This window comes from Pelmatolapia mariae, linkage group LG16_19 (assembly GCF_036321145.2).
Source record: "Pelmatolapia mariae isolate MD_Pm_ZW linkage group LG16_19, Pm_UMD_F_2, whole genome shotgun sequence".
Lineage (NCBI taxonomy): Eukaryota > Metazoa > Chordata > Actinopteri > Cichliformes > Cichlidae > Pelmatolapia > Pelmatolapia mariae.
In genome coordinates this window covers 59,252,113-59,269,291 of record NC_086241.1, presented here as the reverse complement: position 1 = coordinate 59,269,291, position 17,179 = coordinate 59,252,113, and the positions used below count along the sequence as shown (strand labels likewise).

At 41.0% G+C, this 17,179-nt stretch overlaps 1 protein-coding gene across 7 annotated transcripts in view; it reads right to left on the bottom strand.

Annotated features, from left to right (window-relative positions):
- syne1b (spectrin repeat containing, nuclear envelope 1b) overlaps window positions 1-17,179 on the bottom strand; it is a 74,385-nt gene that overhangs the window by 36,147 nt on the left and 21,059 nt on the right. For 6 of the 7 annotated variants that reach the window (XM_063497174.1, XM_063497179.1, XM_063497172.1 and 3 more), the window contains 36 exons: window positions 16,692-16,800; window positions 16,343-16,507; window positions 15,631-15,798; window positions 15,339-15,515; window positions 13,024-13,164; window positions 12,707-12,867; window positions 12,363-12,513; window positions 11,225-11,452; window positions 11,028-11,126; window positions 10,725-10,912; window positions 10,428-10,551; window positions 10,168-10,334; window positions 9,920-10,073; window positions 8,404-9,029; window positions 8,118-8,297; window positions 7,821-7,971; window positions 7,536-7,694; window positions 7,080-7,262; window positions 6,864-6,965; window positions 6,542-6,745; window positions 6,191-6,398; window positions 5,912-6,024; window positions 5,330-5,535; window positions 5,098-5,247; window positions 4,692-4,983; window positions 4,391-4,563; window positions 3,999-4,308; window positions 3,676-3,840; window positions 2,657-3,013; window positions 2,438-2,574; window positions 2,053-2,230; window positions 1,774-1,956; window positions 1,517-1,660; window positions 868-1,023; window positions 375-539; window positions 105-277 (listed from right to left, as the gene is read on the bottom strand). In XM_063497174.1, coding sequence (XP_063353244.1) covers window positions 105-277; window positions 375-539; window positions 868-1,023; window positions 1,517-1,660; window positions 1,774-1,956; window positions 2,053-2,230; window positions 2,438-2,574; window positions 2,657-3,013; window positions 3,676-3,840; window positions 3,999-4,308; window positions 4,391-4,563; window positions 4,692-4,983; window positions 5,098-5,247; window positions 5,330-5,535; window positions 5,912-6,024; window positions 6,191-6,398; window positions 6,542-6,745; window positions 6,864-6,965; window positions 7,080-7,262; window positions 7,536-7,694; window positions 7,821-7,971; window positions 8,118-8,297; window positions 8,404-9,029; window positions 9,920-10,073; window positions 10,168-10,334; window positions 10,428-10,551; window positions 10,725-10,912; window positions 11,028-11,126; window positions 11,225-11,452; window positions 12,363-12,513; window positions 12,707-12,867; window positions 13,024-13,164; window positions 15,339-15,515; window positions 15,631-15,798; window positions 16,343-16,507; window positions 16,692-16,800 — 6,747 coding nt within the window. The remainder of the gene's footprint in view (window positions 1-104; window positions 278-374; window positions 540-867; window positions 1,024-1,516; window positions 1,661-1,773; window positions 1,957-2,052; window positions 2,231-2,437; window positions 2,575-2,656; window positions 3,014-3,675; window positions 3,841-3,998; window positions 4,309-4,390; window positions 4,564-4,691; window positions 4,984-5,097; window positions 5,248-5,329; window positions 5,536-5,911; window positions 6,025-6,190; window positions 6,399-6,541; window positions 6,746-6,863; window positions 6,966-7,079; window positions 7,263-7,535; window positions 7,695-7,820; window positions 7,972-8,117; window positions 8,298-8,403; window positions 9,030-9,919; window positions 10,074-10,167; window positions 10,335-10,427; window positions 10,552-10,724; window positions 10,913-11,027; window positions 11,127-11,224; window positions 11,453-12,362; window positions 12,514-12,706; window positions 12,868-13,023; window positions 13,165-15,338; window positions 15,516-15,630; window positions 15,799-16,342; window positions 16,508-16,691; window positions 16,801-17,179) is intronic. The other variant, XM_063497178.1, reaches the window with a different exon arrangement.

Below are 17,179 nucleotides of genomic sequence, written 5' to 3'. Positions count from 1 at the left end.
CCTCAAAGTAAATCATTTACACTTTCCATGGAAATACATTTACTAAAGAATGCACTATAAAGCAACCAAACAGTACTTGCTGTTACTTTTGGTAATGCACAAACCTTTTGCATTGAATAGAAGCAGAGAGCAGAGCATCCCAAGAATCTTTTAGCTCCTGTATTTGTTTTTGAACTGCAGGCACTCCCTCGGCTGAGGTGTTCCTCTGAACTGATTCTCCTCTTGTGATCAGCATCTTCAGCTGAATTTCCTTCTCCTGACGTGCAGTTAGCAAAGCCTGGTGCAAAATCCACCCATGTGCATTTATTAAAATCCTATACTGGTATTAAACATGGTATGTTTTACTTTTGAAAAACAATAGTGACTTGGTATACCTCCAGCTTGATCATCCTGCTGTCAAGAACATTTTTGTCAGCTGTGGGAGCACAGTAAGTCTGCAACATATGGCTGGTGTCAACCACCCAGTTCTGCAGCTCTTTTAAACCTTGGGAGAAAAGCTGGTGCTCGGTGACTATCCGATCAATTCGTGATGCCTTTTCCTGCAGAACCATAAGGCAGACACAACCAGCAAGTTACTAGACAGATGGAATCCACAGCCGCTTCAAACTTTCAAACTTCAAAGTGCACATGCAGATTTAGATATCTTGCAAAGATACATTTAAATTAGTTTGTATAACCTCATTTAAAAGAGCTGCAATAACAAAACAAAGGAATCAGTGTTTAGTTAGGTGAGTTAGTACCATCACAGTTATCATCTGTAAAACATTATTAAGTCAGAGCTCTGTCCAGTCTAGTTCCTCTGTCTTCTCTCCATGCCTACCCCAGAAATGCCCCAGTGCACAAGCAGTTTGGTAAGCATTACTTTACCTTTGTCAGGTTGGTTAAAGCTAGGTACTGAGCAGAGAGCTGTGACACACGGTGCACAAAACCCTTGCCGGCAGCGTGTTCGTCCCACAACAGCTTGGCCTTCTCTTTCAGCCTGCTCAGCTGAACCTCTTGAGAGGCTAACTCCTCAAGCACAGACTGGAAAAGCACAAGCAGGTTATCAAAGACACATGCAAGCTGGCGCACAGATATTTAAGACAGTTAAATTCAGACAAACAACAAGGAGTTAGAGATGGGAACATGACAAAAAGGAAAGCGAAAGAGATATCGTGCCAGCGCTAGTCTCAATAAAGCTCTTGGTCATGACATGCAGTCGAGCCCTCAGAAAATAGTCAGTGGACAATTTTAAATAATGAAAAATATTATAAAAGGTCTTTTCATAGGTTAAATATATTAACTCATATTAAGGACACTGTTAAAAAGACATATGAGTAGCAAAGGAGCAGAAAGTATTTGCAGTTAGCATAAGCTCTTGGCAGTGCATCTAAAGTGAAGAGCAGCAATGCTTTAACTCTGTAACTTAGCTGGAATGGAGAGCTTCTGTCAATGGAAGTTAGGTTCACACTTAAACTGAGTGGCATAATTGGCCTTTATGGGTGTTCCAAATCTGGTTGATTTTGAACATTAGTACCTGTAGCTTGTGAAGCTCCAACTTCTTGGCTGTGAGATCATGAAGTCTTGTGCTGCTCTCCTGTACAGCCAGCTCTGTGGCGTTTAGGAAGTCCTGAACAGGTTCTGCACTCGCCTCAAAGTCCTTCATCTGTGACACAAGATTCTGAAACACACAGGTAGACTGATGCATCACTTGGCATAAATCTGATTTCTACACTGACGGTTTTAGGGAATAAGATGCCCCCAGTTAATGACAAGGGGTGTTTGAATGCTCACTTGCAGACATGTCTCTCTGTTGTGCAGACTGGACATCATGTTTTTCCAGTCCTCTCTGGCAGTGTTCATTTTAGCCCGAACTGCATCAACTTTATCTTTAGCTGTGACACTAGAGACAAGCTCACCGTTCAGAACCACAGCATTCAGCTTTGACTGACCTTGCTCCCTATCACTTAGAAACTCCTGTCAAGGAAAAAAAGAGACGAGAAGATCAATTATTAGGCTGAAATATTGGATATAGATGCTAGGTCTTTAGTTAGTTTCATTAAAGTCCTATACCTGAATTTTCTGCAAACTAGACGAGGCCTCACTGAGATTTTGAGGTGCATCAAAGCACTTTGCCGTGTTGATCTTAGCATTAACCAACCACTGTTGAAACTCTCTGAAGGCGGAGCGGAAACCTTGTTCCAGCAGCTTCTCTTTGCCCTGGCACTCCCTGGAGGCTTGGAGACTCAGACTAGAAACAAATCATGACGAATTTAAGAATTTCTTTCTGTTAATGTCATTATTTTCAGTCAAATCTGAAATTGTTGATTGTATTTTCTTATTTTCTGTTATAACTTTCTTGATCAATCATTTTTAAATACATGAAAAAATGTATCACACAGTATAGTGTATAAAATAATGGTCTACATTGGAAAAAAACATCATTACTTTTACTTACCTATTGTATTCCTTGATGAGAGCAGACACTCTCTCCGACTGTATTCCCATTTCTCTGGAGAATCGGCACAGATCGTTTAGTTTAGTCTTCAGACTATCAGACATGGGCTCAGCTTTGACAAGTTCCTCCAAAGTGTCCTAAATGGAAAACAAATATGAAGTTATGGACCGTCAATTAATATTAACTTATCATTGGAACCAAACTAAATCCAAGACTTGCCTTTGCTATCTGCCAGCCCTTAACAGCTTCCTCTCCGTCATTTTTTCTCTCTGCTTGGGTCAGCCTTAGTCGCCAGTCCTGCAGCTGTCGGTTGAAGTCCTGCAGGTCCTGCTCCAGCTGTGCTGACAGGCTGTTGAACTCTTGTTCAGAGCTTGCTATCTGTGAGAGTGTGGTCTCTAGACTTGCGCGTGTCTGTAGTGCTGCCCGCTCCCACTGTTCCCATGATGACAACAGGGCTGCTTCCTCTCGCTCTATAGTCTCATATCCCCCCGATCCGGTGTAGTCTCTTGCCACTACTCCGCATCTTTGAACCCGGTTCAGCCTCTCTCTGCCTCGCTGCTTAGAGTCAAGCAACTCCTGGAAAAATCCAAAGGAATGGCAAACAAATTAAATGCAAATTTCTACTAATTAAATCTGTAAACAGCAGCAAACTGTGCCCCCACTGGATATAGCGAGAAGATATCTGTCAACTGAGAAACCTGTAAACTCAGTAGTTAATGTAGCCCGCTTTTAATATTTTCAGGATAAATCCATGCGCTCAGTGAACCAGTTGTTTGCTCAGTCACACTCATGGTCTGACAAACTAAACAGTGTATTAATTCCTTCCATCTGATTCTAATTTTAAATATTTTTTTCTGCCTGTAGGACCTTTTTATCAGTTTAACAATCCCACTCCATATTTTAGAGGCTTTTATAAATAAATATAAAATAACAATTTCTTAGGTTTTAAAGGGTACAGCTGACTGGGTAACTTAATTATACTGAGCTCTTGACTGTGGCCAAAATCATAAAATTATTGCTACCTCTGGCACAAATAACTGGGATTCATGTCCAGCCCTTATTTGACGCTAAGAAGAATGGAGGAAGAATATCTTGATTCCTTATGGTTGTCTCCCTAGTGCTTATTTGGGGAAGTTTTCAGGCTGGAATATGAGACGTGCATCACAGTGGAAAAACTAGATAACCTCAAATACGTTTTGCCTTAAATATAAGCAATTATGATTATTAAGCTTCCTCACCTGCACTTTGGAGAGCTTTCTTTTAATGCAAACTGAGTCTCCTGACAGGTCAGACCAGCGCTGGAGTTCCTCTTTTGCTGAAATTAGCCAGTCGTTGAAGTCTCTCACAGCATCAAGATATTGCTCATGCTCAGACACGATGTTTTGCATGGACTGTACTTTACCCTTTGGGGAAAAAAAGACAATAAAAACACTGTCAGTTATGAATGAGTCAGCTTCCTGGATGCAGCTTCTGTTTAGCTGTCCTGTTTTCCTGTATTGATGATCAATAATTCAGTAATTATTTGTAAGCACCATTTAGCCTATGCCTGAAGTTAAATCACCTTGACAACAGCCGAGATATCAGCAAAGTGTGCATTGAGCTCTGCCCTTGACTCTGGTCCAAAAATCTGATCACCAGTTTTTTCATGCAACTCCACCGCCTTGTCTGTTAGGCGTGACAGGACTGCTGCATGAGTGTCCACGTCAACCTGGATGGCTCTGAGGCGCTCAAGTAAAGCCGACTTCTCTTTGAGGCCTGGCTGCTGAGGCAGAGTCATCCCCACCTCTTGCTCCACTGACTCCATCCACTGCTGCAGTTGGCTTTTATTTTCCTGATAGCTGGTCCACTGAGCCACTGTCCACTCCAGACGACTATAGAAAATGACAAAATTTCATCACGTAATGTAGATAATGTAACTTTTATCAGATCCCGTGTAGAGGACATGTTTCCTACCTGTGACAACTCATAGATGTCATTAACATATTAGCCCAGGCATCCTTCAGGCTCTGGAGCTGCAGACAAATAACTTCTTGCCCTTCCATTCTGTTGTGCTTTAGAACCTGTTCACCTTTTCCTACTGTCATGTTGAGCTTCACCTCACCTTCGCCCTTCATTAGCAGGATATCCTGAACATATGAGAAAACAGTAAGGAAGATCTGTGAGCCACCTATGAGATCGCTTATGCACTTCAAAATGTGTCCAGACAACACTGTGGACCAAATAACTGCATTTCTGGTACACATTATTTACTGACCTGTACAAGGCCTAGTCTTTTTTCCAGAGTCTCTTTATTGCCAACTGTGCTGTTGAGTGAAGCCAGGCGCTCCTGGACACCATTGAGCCAGGTCCAGGTAGCCTGTAGTGTCTCTTCAAAGGCCTGTTGCTCTTGCAAAGTGAGCTGGCAACTGCGCAGCCTCTCTCTCACACGCCTCAGCAAGGCCTGGTGTTGTGATTGAAGCTGAGCAGAAACTCTTGTCTCACTTCCATCACCTCGCCCACCTTCATTAAGTGCCTGCCCCTCTTGACAGAGACGCTCAAATGAATCCCTGCATGTAGGAAGGTAGGATGTTTAATTGCTTTGAATCTTTTGGGCACATTCAGAAACAATGATAATGCACTAAACAGTCTTTCCTTGGCAAATAAACATGTATAGTTAGCACCTTTCTTTGAGCACTTCCTGCTGGTATTCCTCCACTTGTTCCAGGACGGCCTTTTCAGGACCACGTTGCTGGGCTTCAAGCAGATCGGTGGTCATTTTCTTTTCCATGTGTTCCAACCAGCATCTGAGCTTCTTAAGGCGACCCTCAAATCTACAAGGAAATCAAAATGCCTCACTTATAAATGGTGGGCTTACAAAGGGCTTTACAGATGCACTTCAGCAGAGGTGCTCACCCTTTCATAAGAGATGCACTGTCTTCCAGGATCTGTTGGTTCTGTCTGCACTGCTCCACAAAGCTGTCCCAGTCCTGCTGGATGGATGAAAGATGCTGCTGGACCTGCCCAGCGCTGGCTTTGGGAAGATGAAGTAGGAGCTTCTCTCCTTCCTCACAGACCTGAGTCAGACGTACCTCACCCTCCTCCACACGATCCATGGCGCCCTGATAGATAATCCACATCACTTTTAGTTTCAAACTCCTTCACATGTGAATCATACCACCACACAAGCAGCATCCAGAGCCAGAGGAAAGACTTTATGCTTTTAACCACAGATACTGCACATACAACCCCTTCCTGTGAATGCTACATCATTTAAATGATCAAGTAAAACATCATTGTAACATCCTCTAAAAACACTTCTCTGGCTGCTAGTCAATGCCAAAACGTATGAATACAAGTGGCAATTTTGTATTTGATCATCTTGAATCAGTGACACTAACTTGTGATTTTTACCTATTCAATACCTTTAAAGTCTTCACTATTACTATATATTCAAAGATTAAAGGTTATTTACTGTAGTGGTAGTAGTCACTGTACCTTCAGTTTCTGCAGTTTGCGTTCCACAATTTGAGTGTCTCCTGATCGGTCAGAGCATTCTTTCACTATCTCCCTCTGCTCTGACAGCCAGCGATGAAACTCCTGAACTAGGTCTGAGGAATTGGGGGGTAAAGAGAATTAATATCAGGTGTAGACTTAGACAGAATCAAATCTAACACAATTAATAATTTTCTTCCTCAGGATTAAAGTTTACACAGAGCATGGATTCCCATTAAAGCGCAGTATAGCTGTACGTTTTTATCCAGCCAGCCTTCTTACCATTGAACTGCTGCTGAAGACCGTTCTGCAGTGAGGCAAGTGTCCTTGCAGAAAGCTGGTTTGCAGACTCATAAGTCTTGATAAGATCAGTGAGAGCTGAACCCAAACCAGCCAGCTCCTCCGATGGATATTTTCTGCACAATGTGTTGAGACTTTCTCTGGTGGAGTCAATACTCCCTTGCTGATTTTGCAGCTCCTTCTGGAGGTCCTAAAAACATGTTAAAAATGTAGTTTTGATTATCACTGTAACTTCTCATTTCTGTCTTCTTTCTCAAATTTATAGAAGCACATTGCATTCACCAATTTTTTGCAAGGACTATAATTTTAAATTGGTTATTATTTAGACTGTACCTTCACTCTGCATATGTCCTCAGGATCTGATCCAGTTGGAGAAGAAACTAGAGAATCTTCCATACTTTTTAGCCATGCGGACATCTGTGAGATGTAGTCTTCAAGCTGTTTCCGTTGGGAACTGAAGTCCATGAGATTTCCCATAGCCTGCTCATGTAGCTTCTGGACAGTGCAGATCTTTTTGCGCAGGTCATTCTCCAACACCTAATACAATCACAGTAAGGGCCTGTGGTATTTACTGAAGAAAGACCAGTTCGTCTGCAGCGCTTGAGCTAATATTTGTTTGTTCAGTCCCACCGAAAACCAGAGTTGCATTTAGTACCTGTAGTTTAGCTGGAGTCTCTTGGTTTTGACTGCACTTCTTCAACTCTGCCACTTTACTTTGCAGGGCTTCAAGTTTCTGCTCCTTCTCACCAAGTTCCACCTTTGAAGATATCGAATGAGAAAAGCATGTCACGCACAAGCTCACTTACAACAACCAAACCCAGGTAAAACAAATCCTTGCCAGTTTTCCAAGACATCATATATCTTACTGTACCTTCAACTCTGTAAGCCTTGCTGATATCTTCTGGCTGTTGTTTAGGTTGTTCAGGCTTTCATTTAGCTCAATCACACTTGTGCCAGTCCAGCTCTCAATATCATCATTGATTTTACGCACATCATCCCACAGCCCCAAACACTGGTTTAGTCGATCAATGTTGTCATCTACCCTCTCAGACACCTGGGAAATGGAATACACTTTACCATTGTTGATTAAACTGTGTGGACAGTAAACCTTAATCCACAGTAGATGAAATTTATGCTCTGTTGTACATCTTACACAGAGTATAGCTTTTTACGCTCTCTGTTAACACATAGACACAACACAGATAGAAGTCCAGTCTTTTTCTCCGATTTAAAAAAACCCCTGCAAAAACCTGAGCAGAGAACTTTACTGTTAACAACAAGGCATAACACTGATGCTTCAGAAATGAACTCTTAAAGTCAGGCTTACATCCAACCACTGGTCAACAAGTGTCTCCATATCCTTTTTCATCATTTGAGAGTCACACTCAGGGACCTTCTTTAGTTCAGTCACCAGCTGTTTTCCTTTGCTGGAAAACTGATCTAGTTCATGCTGCTTGGCAGCCAGATCCACCTTCACTGCTTCATGCTACAAATGAAGTAAAGACAGCAAAGTATTTAAGTAACACAATGTAGTCTTGAGCCTCAATATAAGAAAAAGAATAGAGGCATAATTCCTAAAAGCGATTTATATATTTATATATTTTGTTCCAACCTTGGTTAGTGACCTCCTAGTTTCCTCGTGGTCCTTCAGAACAGAGCTTATCTCAAGCAAAGGCTCAGCACTCTCAATAGTGCTGCTGAGTGAGGCTTTCAGGATTTGGTATTCTCTCATAAGCTCAGTAAGGACACTGCACTGCTCCTGTCTGTCAAATGGAAATGAGTTTGTTTCATTTTAACTGTAAATTAACTGGAAAATACAGTAAATTGAAGAAAAATGTGTTTAAAGACACTCAAACACACTTAAACACATGTTAGAATGAAGGAATCCCCATTGCTTTTACTTCTGTACCTCTCTGCAATGAGCCTCTTGGTGTCTTCCCATGTAGTCTCTAGCAAGCTGATTTCCCTCAGTACCTCTCCAGCCAACTCTGCATCTCTCTGAGCCAGCTGGTTGCCTTTGTCCCTCAGCCACTGCTCCTCATGCTGGTGTGAGTGGAGCTCATCTTCTAGCTGATTAAAGAACCGAAGTCTGACACACAGAGGGATAATATGTATAGTTATTGACTATGTTCAGTTGTCAATTTCACCACTAACTTCACATTTGAATTACATCAGATATTGCTATAATACTCTACCGTTGCTGTAAGCCATGCAGGCTGGGCTCTTTAAGGCTCTGGCGCTCTGCTTTTTCTTCAATATCTTCCACGGCTTTCAGAAGCTGCTCTTTCCGCTGTCTAAATGAAGTCCACAGAGCCCCCAGGGCTTCTGCTTCATTCTGCTTAGTACCAAGCAAGTTCCTCACTGCATCCAGCTCAACACTAAGTGAATCCGCCAGCATGCGACATGACTTAGGAGAACCCTCATCAGCACCAATGTGAAGATGACTTTTGCATAGACTGCTGTCCAGACTGATGGCTAGAGTCTCGAGCTGACTAATGTCTGGGACAATAGTGGTCAGCTCTTGCTGCAGCTCCTCCACTCTTCCACGGTCCCAGCTCCCAGCACTTTCGACAGTCTGTCTCAGACCCCGCAAAACTCCAGTCACCACACTGTGGGTCTGCAAAAAAGCCTCGAGCCTTTCCAGGCACTCCAACTGGAGCTCGGCTATATTGTGGGCCTCCATGTAGGGCTGCAGACAGCTGTCTGCTCTGCTACGTAGGAGCTGTGCATCACCAGGCTCACAGAACTGACAGAGCTTCTCGGTTTGCTGCTCCAAACTCTCTCTCACACTGGACTGCTTCTGCAGGGCCGCCTGCATCTCCTGTAAGATGCAAGTTTTAGAGAATCAGCTGTTGCTCTGAAAGCTCAATTCCTCTGCCTATTTCCTTTTATCTTGGAGAAAAGCATGTTGGTTTTGTCAGTCATAGCCTTTAAAAAAGGCTATTGAATGTTACATTCAGTTCAATTCATATTTAATTTAAATAGCACCAAACCACAACAACAGTTGCCTCAATGTGCTTTATATTGTATGGTAAAGACCCTACAATAATACAGAGAAAACAGAGAAAACTGTTTGGCGACATTGGAAAGGCAAAACTCCCTTTTTAACAGGAAGAAACCTCCAGCAGAACCAGGCTCAAGGAGGGGTGGCCATCTGTTTCGGGGTTGGGGGTTTATGTCTAAATTTAGCAAAATTTGGGTATTTTAGAGACTAGAATCCAATTTTTTCCATAATATGTCTGAAGTACATCTAAATAGTAAATTAAGGTAAAAAAAATCAGGTTAAATTTGGCTCAAAAGAAAAATTTTAATAGTGTTCAAGATTACACCTTAAACATTTGATTGATTTGATTTCCTTTTTTTAATATGTATGTGTGGTTGTGACTTTAAGATCAAATAGACATACAATGTCACCCTGTGGTACACAGAAAAGGTATGTATCTTTTACTTCAATAAAGACAGATAGCAGCATCAATAGATATTCAGTAAATAGAAAAGTTGGCATGGTGGTAAAATGGTAAGCAGTGTCGCCTCACAGCAAGAACAGTTTGAGTCCTTTTCTTTTGATTAACCAGAGTTAAGAGATAAAGTGATGTATTTTTGTGTCTTGAAGGGTGGCTTAACAATGTTTAGGTAAACCTGTCTTTTCAGCATGTCTTTGCCACGGGTGTATTAGGCATGCAAATGTAAGAAAAACATTTCAGTTCTTACCTTTACTTGTGTTGCAGCAGGTTGCAGTTTGCCGATATTGATTTGAGGAGATGAGTGCAGATTTGAGAGCATGTTCTCACTCCATTGGCAGAATTTAAGCAAGGCCTGGTCAAACTGCTCTACCAGTGAAAGGTGGCTCCTAAGCTCTGAGATTCTGGGGTAGAAAAAGGCTCCATGGTAACTCCACAATTTAGTTAGTGCAAGACAAGCTTTAAAATTTAATTTGCAGTCAGACTATTTCATTGTACCTTTGAGGGAGAACTTCATTTTGGACATGCAATCTCCTCTGCAGGGTTTCAAGCTCATCTTTCAGCTGACTAACTCTCTCTCCCTCTGCAGTGGGATACAACGATGTCGCCAAAGACGCCAGTTCAGCATGAGCCCTCTCAAGGGATTGGACCTCAGAGTGCAAGGACTGCAAGGAAAAAATATTCATCCATGTTGTTACAATAATATATTATTAATGGAATTCTGTTTCATAGTTAAACTGTGTCTGTATAAATTGTACCTGCAAATTCTGTATCTCGCCGCGGAGCTTGGCTTTATCTGCTGACAGGAACGGACTTTCTGGTTTGGATGCAGATTCACTTCTCTCCAAGCAGGAAATAAAGTTTGAATGCTGCTTCTCATACCTGAAGGACATCAGAAACATTGGAATTGTAAGATTTATTCACAGAGTTGGGTGCACTTTGCTTCAAAGGGAGACACGGCTCTGTTTTGTCTATTGTCCATATCAAATGTAACTATCAGCATTTCTTAATTTTATCCTAAAGCTTTTAAAATTACTATGCTACATAATCCATACTTTTGCCAAAGGGAGAGCAGGTTTTCCAAAGTGCTCTGTTTGTCCTTTGCTTCCTGTACATGCTGGTCATAGGTGGTGTTTAGCTCTGTCACAGTCCGCTCTGCTTGCTCTTTGTCACTCAGTCGACGGGCGCCAGCCGACAGCGACAGCAAGGTTCCTTTCAGCCGTTCCAGACACTGACAGGCATCCTGGAGAATAATAACACATGGCAGTGACCAACAAAGCCTCAACCTGCACTCTCGTACCATTACTGGTATTTAAAGTTAACTCATAAAATGAGCAATTGTAGAAAGAAATTAATACCATGTGGTTTTGAAGGGCTTTGTAGGTCTCTGATGAGGAGGTGCAGGATTTGATAGGATGCTCCAGCTTTGTATACAGCTCACTAAGAGATGCTTGTACCTGACAGAAAATTAAGACCCGATTAACTCCATTAATTATTATCTCTCTAATCTTTTCTATATACCAAAGTTCAGCAGTATCAGTCAGTGAATATATACCTCCTCTAGGCTCATTTTGAACTTCTGCTGGTGAGAAGAGCTTTCCTCCAGCTGTCCATCAAGCTGCTGAACGCTCTCCTTCAGCTCCTCCCAGTACCTGCCGATTTGGGTCAAACGAGCCTTGATGCGAGCCGCCTCCCCCGAAGACACAAACTGAGCCAGGGCCTGGGAGTCTGTCTCCAGCTGAGAAAGAACCTCCGCTCGAGACTGAAGTCCTGCCACAACAGCCTGAAAAAGCAAGACAATTAAACTGTAATAAAGTCCAAATAAGATCTTTATGACTCAATCAGTGTTCCTCAATCTAAAAAGAGGTCCTGCCCACAATTAAATCACCAGTAGTTACTGTTTATTTGTCAGTAAGGACTAATTAGGAAGGAAACTCTTTGTTGGGCTAGTAGCTGTTAAACATAGTCAGACAGAATAAGGCATTCATTTTTATAATTCCAAATTAATAATAAATAGACGATGTGTCCCTTTTATTAAAGGTAATAAGTGACTAATTAATGGCGATACATGCACGAATGTGAGTCATCAGACCACAATCTATTTCTATTGTCTCATCATTCAGATCTGATGTGTGTATCCTCAAATGTAGTAATCTTCTATCTAATGTGTATTTGATGCACTTATATGATAGCCAGCATACAGTTTATCAAGATTTCCGACCCCATCTTGCCATCACAATTTGGCCCCTTGTTAAAGTTGTTAGCCTCTTAACTTAACCTCTGCCATTACTAAACTGTTCGAGTGTTGCCCGATATATCCCAACAGCCAATATTTTCTCTGGGGTTTTGTGCCTTAAATGTGCCATCTTCCAATTTTTCAGGAAATATAAGTTTCACCCTCAAGGCAAATTTGTCAAAACTGTGACAGCTTGAGGAAGTCAGATACAAACCACAGACTTCATGAGTAGCTCGTTCTCTCATTTGTGTTAAAGACTGGGGGTTGCTGTGGGTGTCAATGAGAGAGACAGGCTCGATGGGCAAAGCAATATTGCACTGTTGCTTCCAATGGCCTCTTTAGACACCTTATCGATTTTAACTTTAATGTTTTGGCTTTGTGGTTATTGCTTGCTGGCTAATATTACTTTTTAACCTGGTTTTAAAGATTTGGAGCGTTATAATACACACTACTGTACCTTGACTGTGTCGATCTGTTCCTCCAGAGGCAAAGTAGAAGACTTCATTGCATCCAGCTGTTTTTCCTTTTCAGATATCCATAAGGAAAAGGCTTCAAATCCAGCTCTAAACTGATCCCACTGATCTTTCATTTCTTCCAGATTCTTGACACTGGGGGAGTAAAAATTATAAATAATATAAGTTTTAGCTGCAAGCAATGCCTGATGAGTCATGTTAGGTGTAAGACAGCTAAATTTACTACTGCACATGTCAGTCAGCAAACTCTCAAATGCTCCAATGTGTGTATGCGTATGTGTGTTTCCGAACAAAATAAAAGCTTTAATCAATGAATCTATTTTCTTACTCTTTTTTCAGCCCAGACTCTATTTTATCCACTTGTTCGCTGAGAGAACGGGCTTGCTGTAAAAGCAGAGTCTTGTTTTTGGGGCCCAGCTGGATTTCTGCTGATCTCTTCAGCAACGTGTTCATATGTAAGGCCTTTGCTTCACATTGCTTCAGCAGCACCTGCTCACAAAATGGCAACATTTAGTATAGTTTTCTACAGTATTTATTTAAACCATACCTTTCAGTTTAAATGTTAAGAGTCAACCAAAAGATATTTTTTGGTTTTTTGGTTTTGTTTATTTGTTTGTTTTTTCTAACTTAAAAAAGAAGACTTACTCTGGCCTGATCAAGTTCAACTGCCAGACTTTCTGGACTGCTGAAGTTCAGGTCTCTCTCCATTGTTGAGCGTGCTTTGTTAACAAACTCATGAACTGCTTCCTGTTGGCTGTCAAACTCCTGCCAGGCTGCCAGTGTGACCTGGGAATGACAAGCGTCAAACTCATTAAGGTCAGATCAGCATTATTTTTAGATCCATTCATTGTGTTTACTGCTGATATCAAACCTTCATATTTAAATGTTATAGCAAGATAATAATCATCACCCAGTGGCAGAAAAAACACATTAAGATCACACTAACAGAACACAAAGGCACAACACTATACCAAACCTGCTCGGTATGACTACTATGTATGCAAATGACACCATAGTGTCTGCACCTATCAGCAGGGGTGATGAGTCAGCACTGCTAACACTCGACAACAACCACACCATACAAGGCAGCAACTGCACAAAATCATCGGTGTTTACATTACTGATTATCAGTATAACCGCTAGCATAAAAAAGGCAGAACTTAAATTTCCATTTCAACACTAACCCCTCATCTCAACAGCCCATAGCAGCACCATTAAGAATAACATATCTGACTCACTGCAGCGAGGCATCCTTAGAGCTGTAATGCTTCTCAAAGAACAGTACTCCATTAGAAAATATCAGTCAGACCTTTCAATCCTCTATACATAACATTTTCCTTTACTCACTTCATTCATTTATTTATACGCAGCAACACACATTAGCTTATATAATATATAGTAAAATGTAACTGTGTCAGAGTCCTGGAGAGAGTAAACATGCAAAACAATATAAAAACACATAAAGGGGAAGCACTGTGAATTAAAGTAAGCTTAATAATAAAAAAGGCCTCAAACTTCACAACAACAGACGCTGAACTGAACAATACTGAGGACTACACAAGAGTAGAGAGTCAGTTAGAGCAGCGGTCCCCAACCCCCGGGCCTCGGACCGGTACCGGTCCGTGAGTCGTTTGGTACCGGGCCGCGAGAGTTGAGGCTCGGGTGTGAAATGTATGGTTTTCAGGGTTTTTATCAGTTTTTAGCGTTATTTTGTTATCGTTTTTATCGTTAACTCGGTTTTCCTGGGTCTTTTCACGTGTGTTATGAATAATTTTTTTTTTCGGTACCGGTACTAGTTTTATTTTGTTGTATTTATCCGCGACACCTTAAAGGCCGGTCCGTGAAAATATTGTCGGGCATAAACCGGTCCGTGGCGCAAAAAAGGTTGGGGACCGCTGAGTTAGAGCAGAGAGAAAATGAACAGTTTGACTAATATCAGAAAAAACTTCTTACGCAATAAAGTTTACTTTGACTTTGACTCACACTTTAACAAAATAATATGAGAGCAAAGCAGTGGAGCGATAATGCGTGCTTCCACTTGGCAACCTTACGTGATATCATAACATTCATTACCATAGTTACGCAGATGATACACAGATATACACAGATATATTTCTACAGAGCCATGTGATAATGATCTACTCATCTCATTAGCACTTGACATTAACAAATTGATGACTGTAAACGCCTTAAAACTTAATAGAAACAAACTGGATTTTTTTTTTTTAAATTGGCCCTAAAAACAAACATGATCTGCCTTTTCATGAGTTGGGGATATCACCTGACATAGTACAGCCACAAATTAAAAGTCTTGGGCTTTGTTTTAGATTCTGGTTTGAACCATTATTGGTTCCATCACAAAGATATCATTCTTCCATCTTAGGAATATCGCCAAAGTACGAAGTTTCCTGCCATGACTCTGAAAAACTCCTTCTCAGTAGACTGCAACTTATCTAGAACTATATGAAATATGAAGGTAATGAACAAAAACAAATCATTCCAGTTTTAGCAGAGCTACATTGGCTTCCAGTTTCTTACAGAGTTAATTTTAAAATACTCTTACTTGCATATAAAATCCTTTTTTTCTTACTTCCTTCTCCTCCTCCCCCAAATATTTCTTAATATGGTTTTATGGGTGTAAAACCCTTTGAACCTGTACTTATACTAGGTTATACAAATTGAATCGAATTAAATTGAATTAAATTGAATTGAATTGAATTGAATAATACAACTGCTAAATTGATCACTACACCAGGATTAAGCTCAGATCCTGGGAATAACTTTTCACACCATATGCTCATTTCACCAGAATTATTCAGAGCACAGTGTCACAAAAAAGAACTTCATGACTTTAGTGGGTGAAGAAGCATGCAGCAAAAACACTGTTTCATCCCTTTAGCCAGTGTATCAGTGTATCAATAGCTTTCATTGCTTTCAGATCAGTCTTAAACACTGCTCACCTCAAGGCTTTGCTCCTGTGAATCCATATTCTGTTCCATTTTGCTAAGTGTGTTCTCTAAACTCTGCAGGTCCTGCTGCAGAGTCTCCCCCAATCCTTCCTCAGCCTGGAGTTGCTGGCCTCTGGTGAAAAGGTGCTGAACATCCTTCCTCTTTAGTTTCAGGCGTTTTAATAGTTGCTATTGGGAAACATTAAAATTGTTTGGTTATGAGAATCAAATTCAATAAGAAAATCAAGCAAAACCAAAATCCAAAGCACGGTAATGTGGAATTATTTGTTTGGTCTAAGGATACCTGATGAACAAGCAGCATCTGTTGGGCTTCTCTAGCAGTTGAGCAGTCCAGTATTTTAGTAACCTCAGCCTGAGCCTCTTTCTGCCCCTGAAGCAGGTCTTCCAGTGTAGTTTGTACCTCTTCTCTGAATTGTACACAATCCCCAACAGCCAGCACCATCTTCTCGGCCTGATTAAAGACATGAGAGAAAAATGCAACGCTGTCACAAACAATACTTACGTTTGGATATTGCTATTGTCTGCTTCTGTTGGCTGGAAAATGTCAGTTTCATGATGTCAACTGTAACAATATTTAATAACTCATATCTTAGACTGTAGCTGATAAGAGATATTTTGATAAAATTCAGTGGTCTCACTTATATGGTCCACAGGCCAGAGCCATCCTGTCAAGAGGATGACTGCACAGCATGAAAATTTATATCTTAAATTGGAGGGAAATCATTTATAATCCCAATTTTAACTGTTTTCTGTTAAAAAGTAAAATATGACTGTGATTTAGATCTACATATGAAGTATTTGTACCTATTTTTTGAATAAATTATTGGTTTGTTAAAGACTAGTAGGTCCAACTCAAACTAGGTTGCATGTGCAAGTTAACTAAAATGAGTTTCACACTCTTCATACTATATCTGTATTCACAGTTTATTTTTACTGTATGGTATTTTAATTGTTTTTGGCACCTTAAGAAAAAAACATGTGAGAACATCACTTACCTCTAACAGAGAAGCGAGAAGACCCTTAAAATCAGTGGAGAGCTTGCTCAGTGCACTTCCTTGCCTCTGGGCATCGCTGTCAGCACAGATTTCAATCAGTACAGCCATACGGCTTTTCAGCCAGCCAAGATTCCCCTCCTGTAGCTCTGCATCATTCCTCAGCTCCTGCACACAACAACAGAGTGTGATACGACCCGTGTGGACAAGAGTCACCTGACTCGGAGTGTTTATACAGTAACATCCTCAGACACGACACTGAGAAGCCTATTAGATATCAGATGTGACACACCACAGAAGAAAATGGGAAAGGAAGTAAACAGTTTGGACTTTAGGAAGAGGACTAACTCACCGTTATGGTAGCCTTCACCGTGCCATATTTATTGGGGTCATTAGCTCGGTTTCTCAGCATCCTTAGTTGGCTTTCTTTAGATATAAGCCAACAGGAAAGTTCAGCGTATCTGTTTGACACCAAAAACAAATCTCATGAAAACCTTGAACAGCACTTTAAATTTATACAGAAAATGAGTACTTCTCTAAGAATATATATATAATTAAATATCAGATGCACTACGGAAGCTGGGATAGACTCCAGCCCCCCGTGACCCTGATAAAGATAAGTGGAGGAGAATGGATGGATGGACGTAATTTGGAATCTGTGATCTTTGTACCAAAAACTGAAAACACTCGTAACTGCTACAACTGCTGTTCTTTTTCTCAAGTGAATGAAAGAATGTTAACATGATTACATTGGGTATGCCAGGAATGTGTGGCACTGCCCGGGAATGACAAACACACAGTTTTATTGCTGCAGTGCCACAAAACACAAGGTTAAATTCT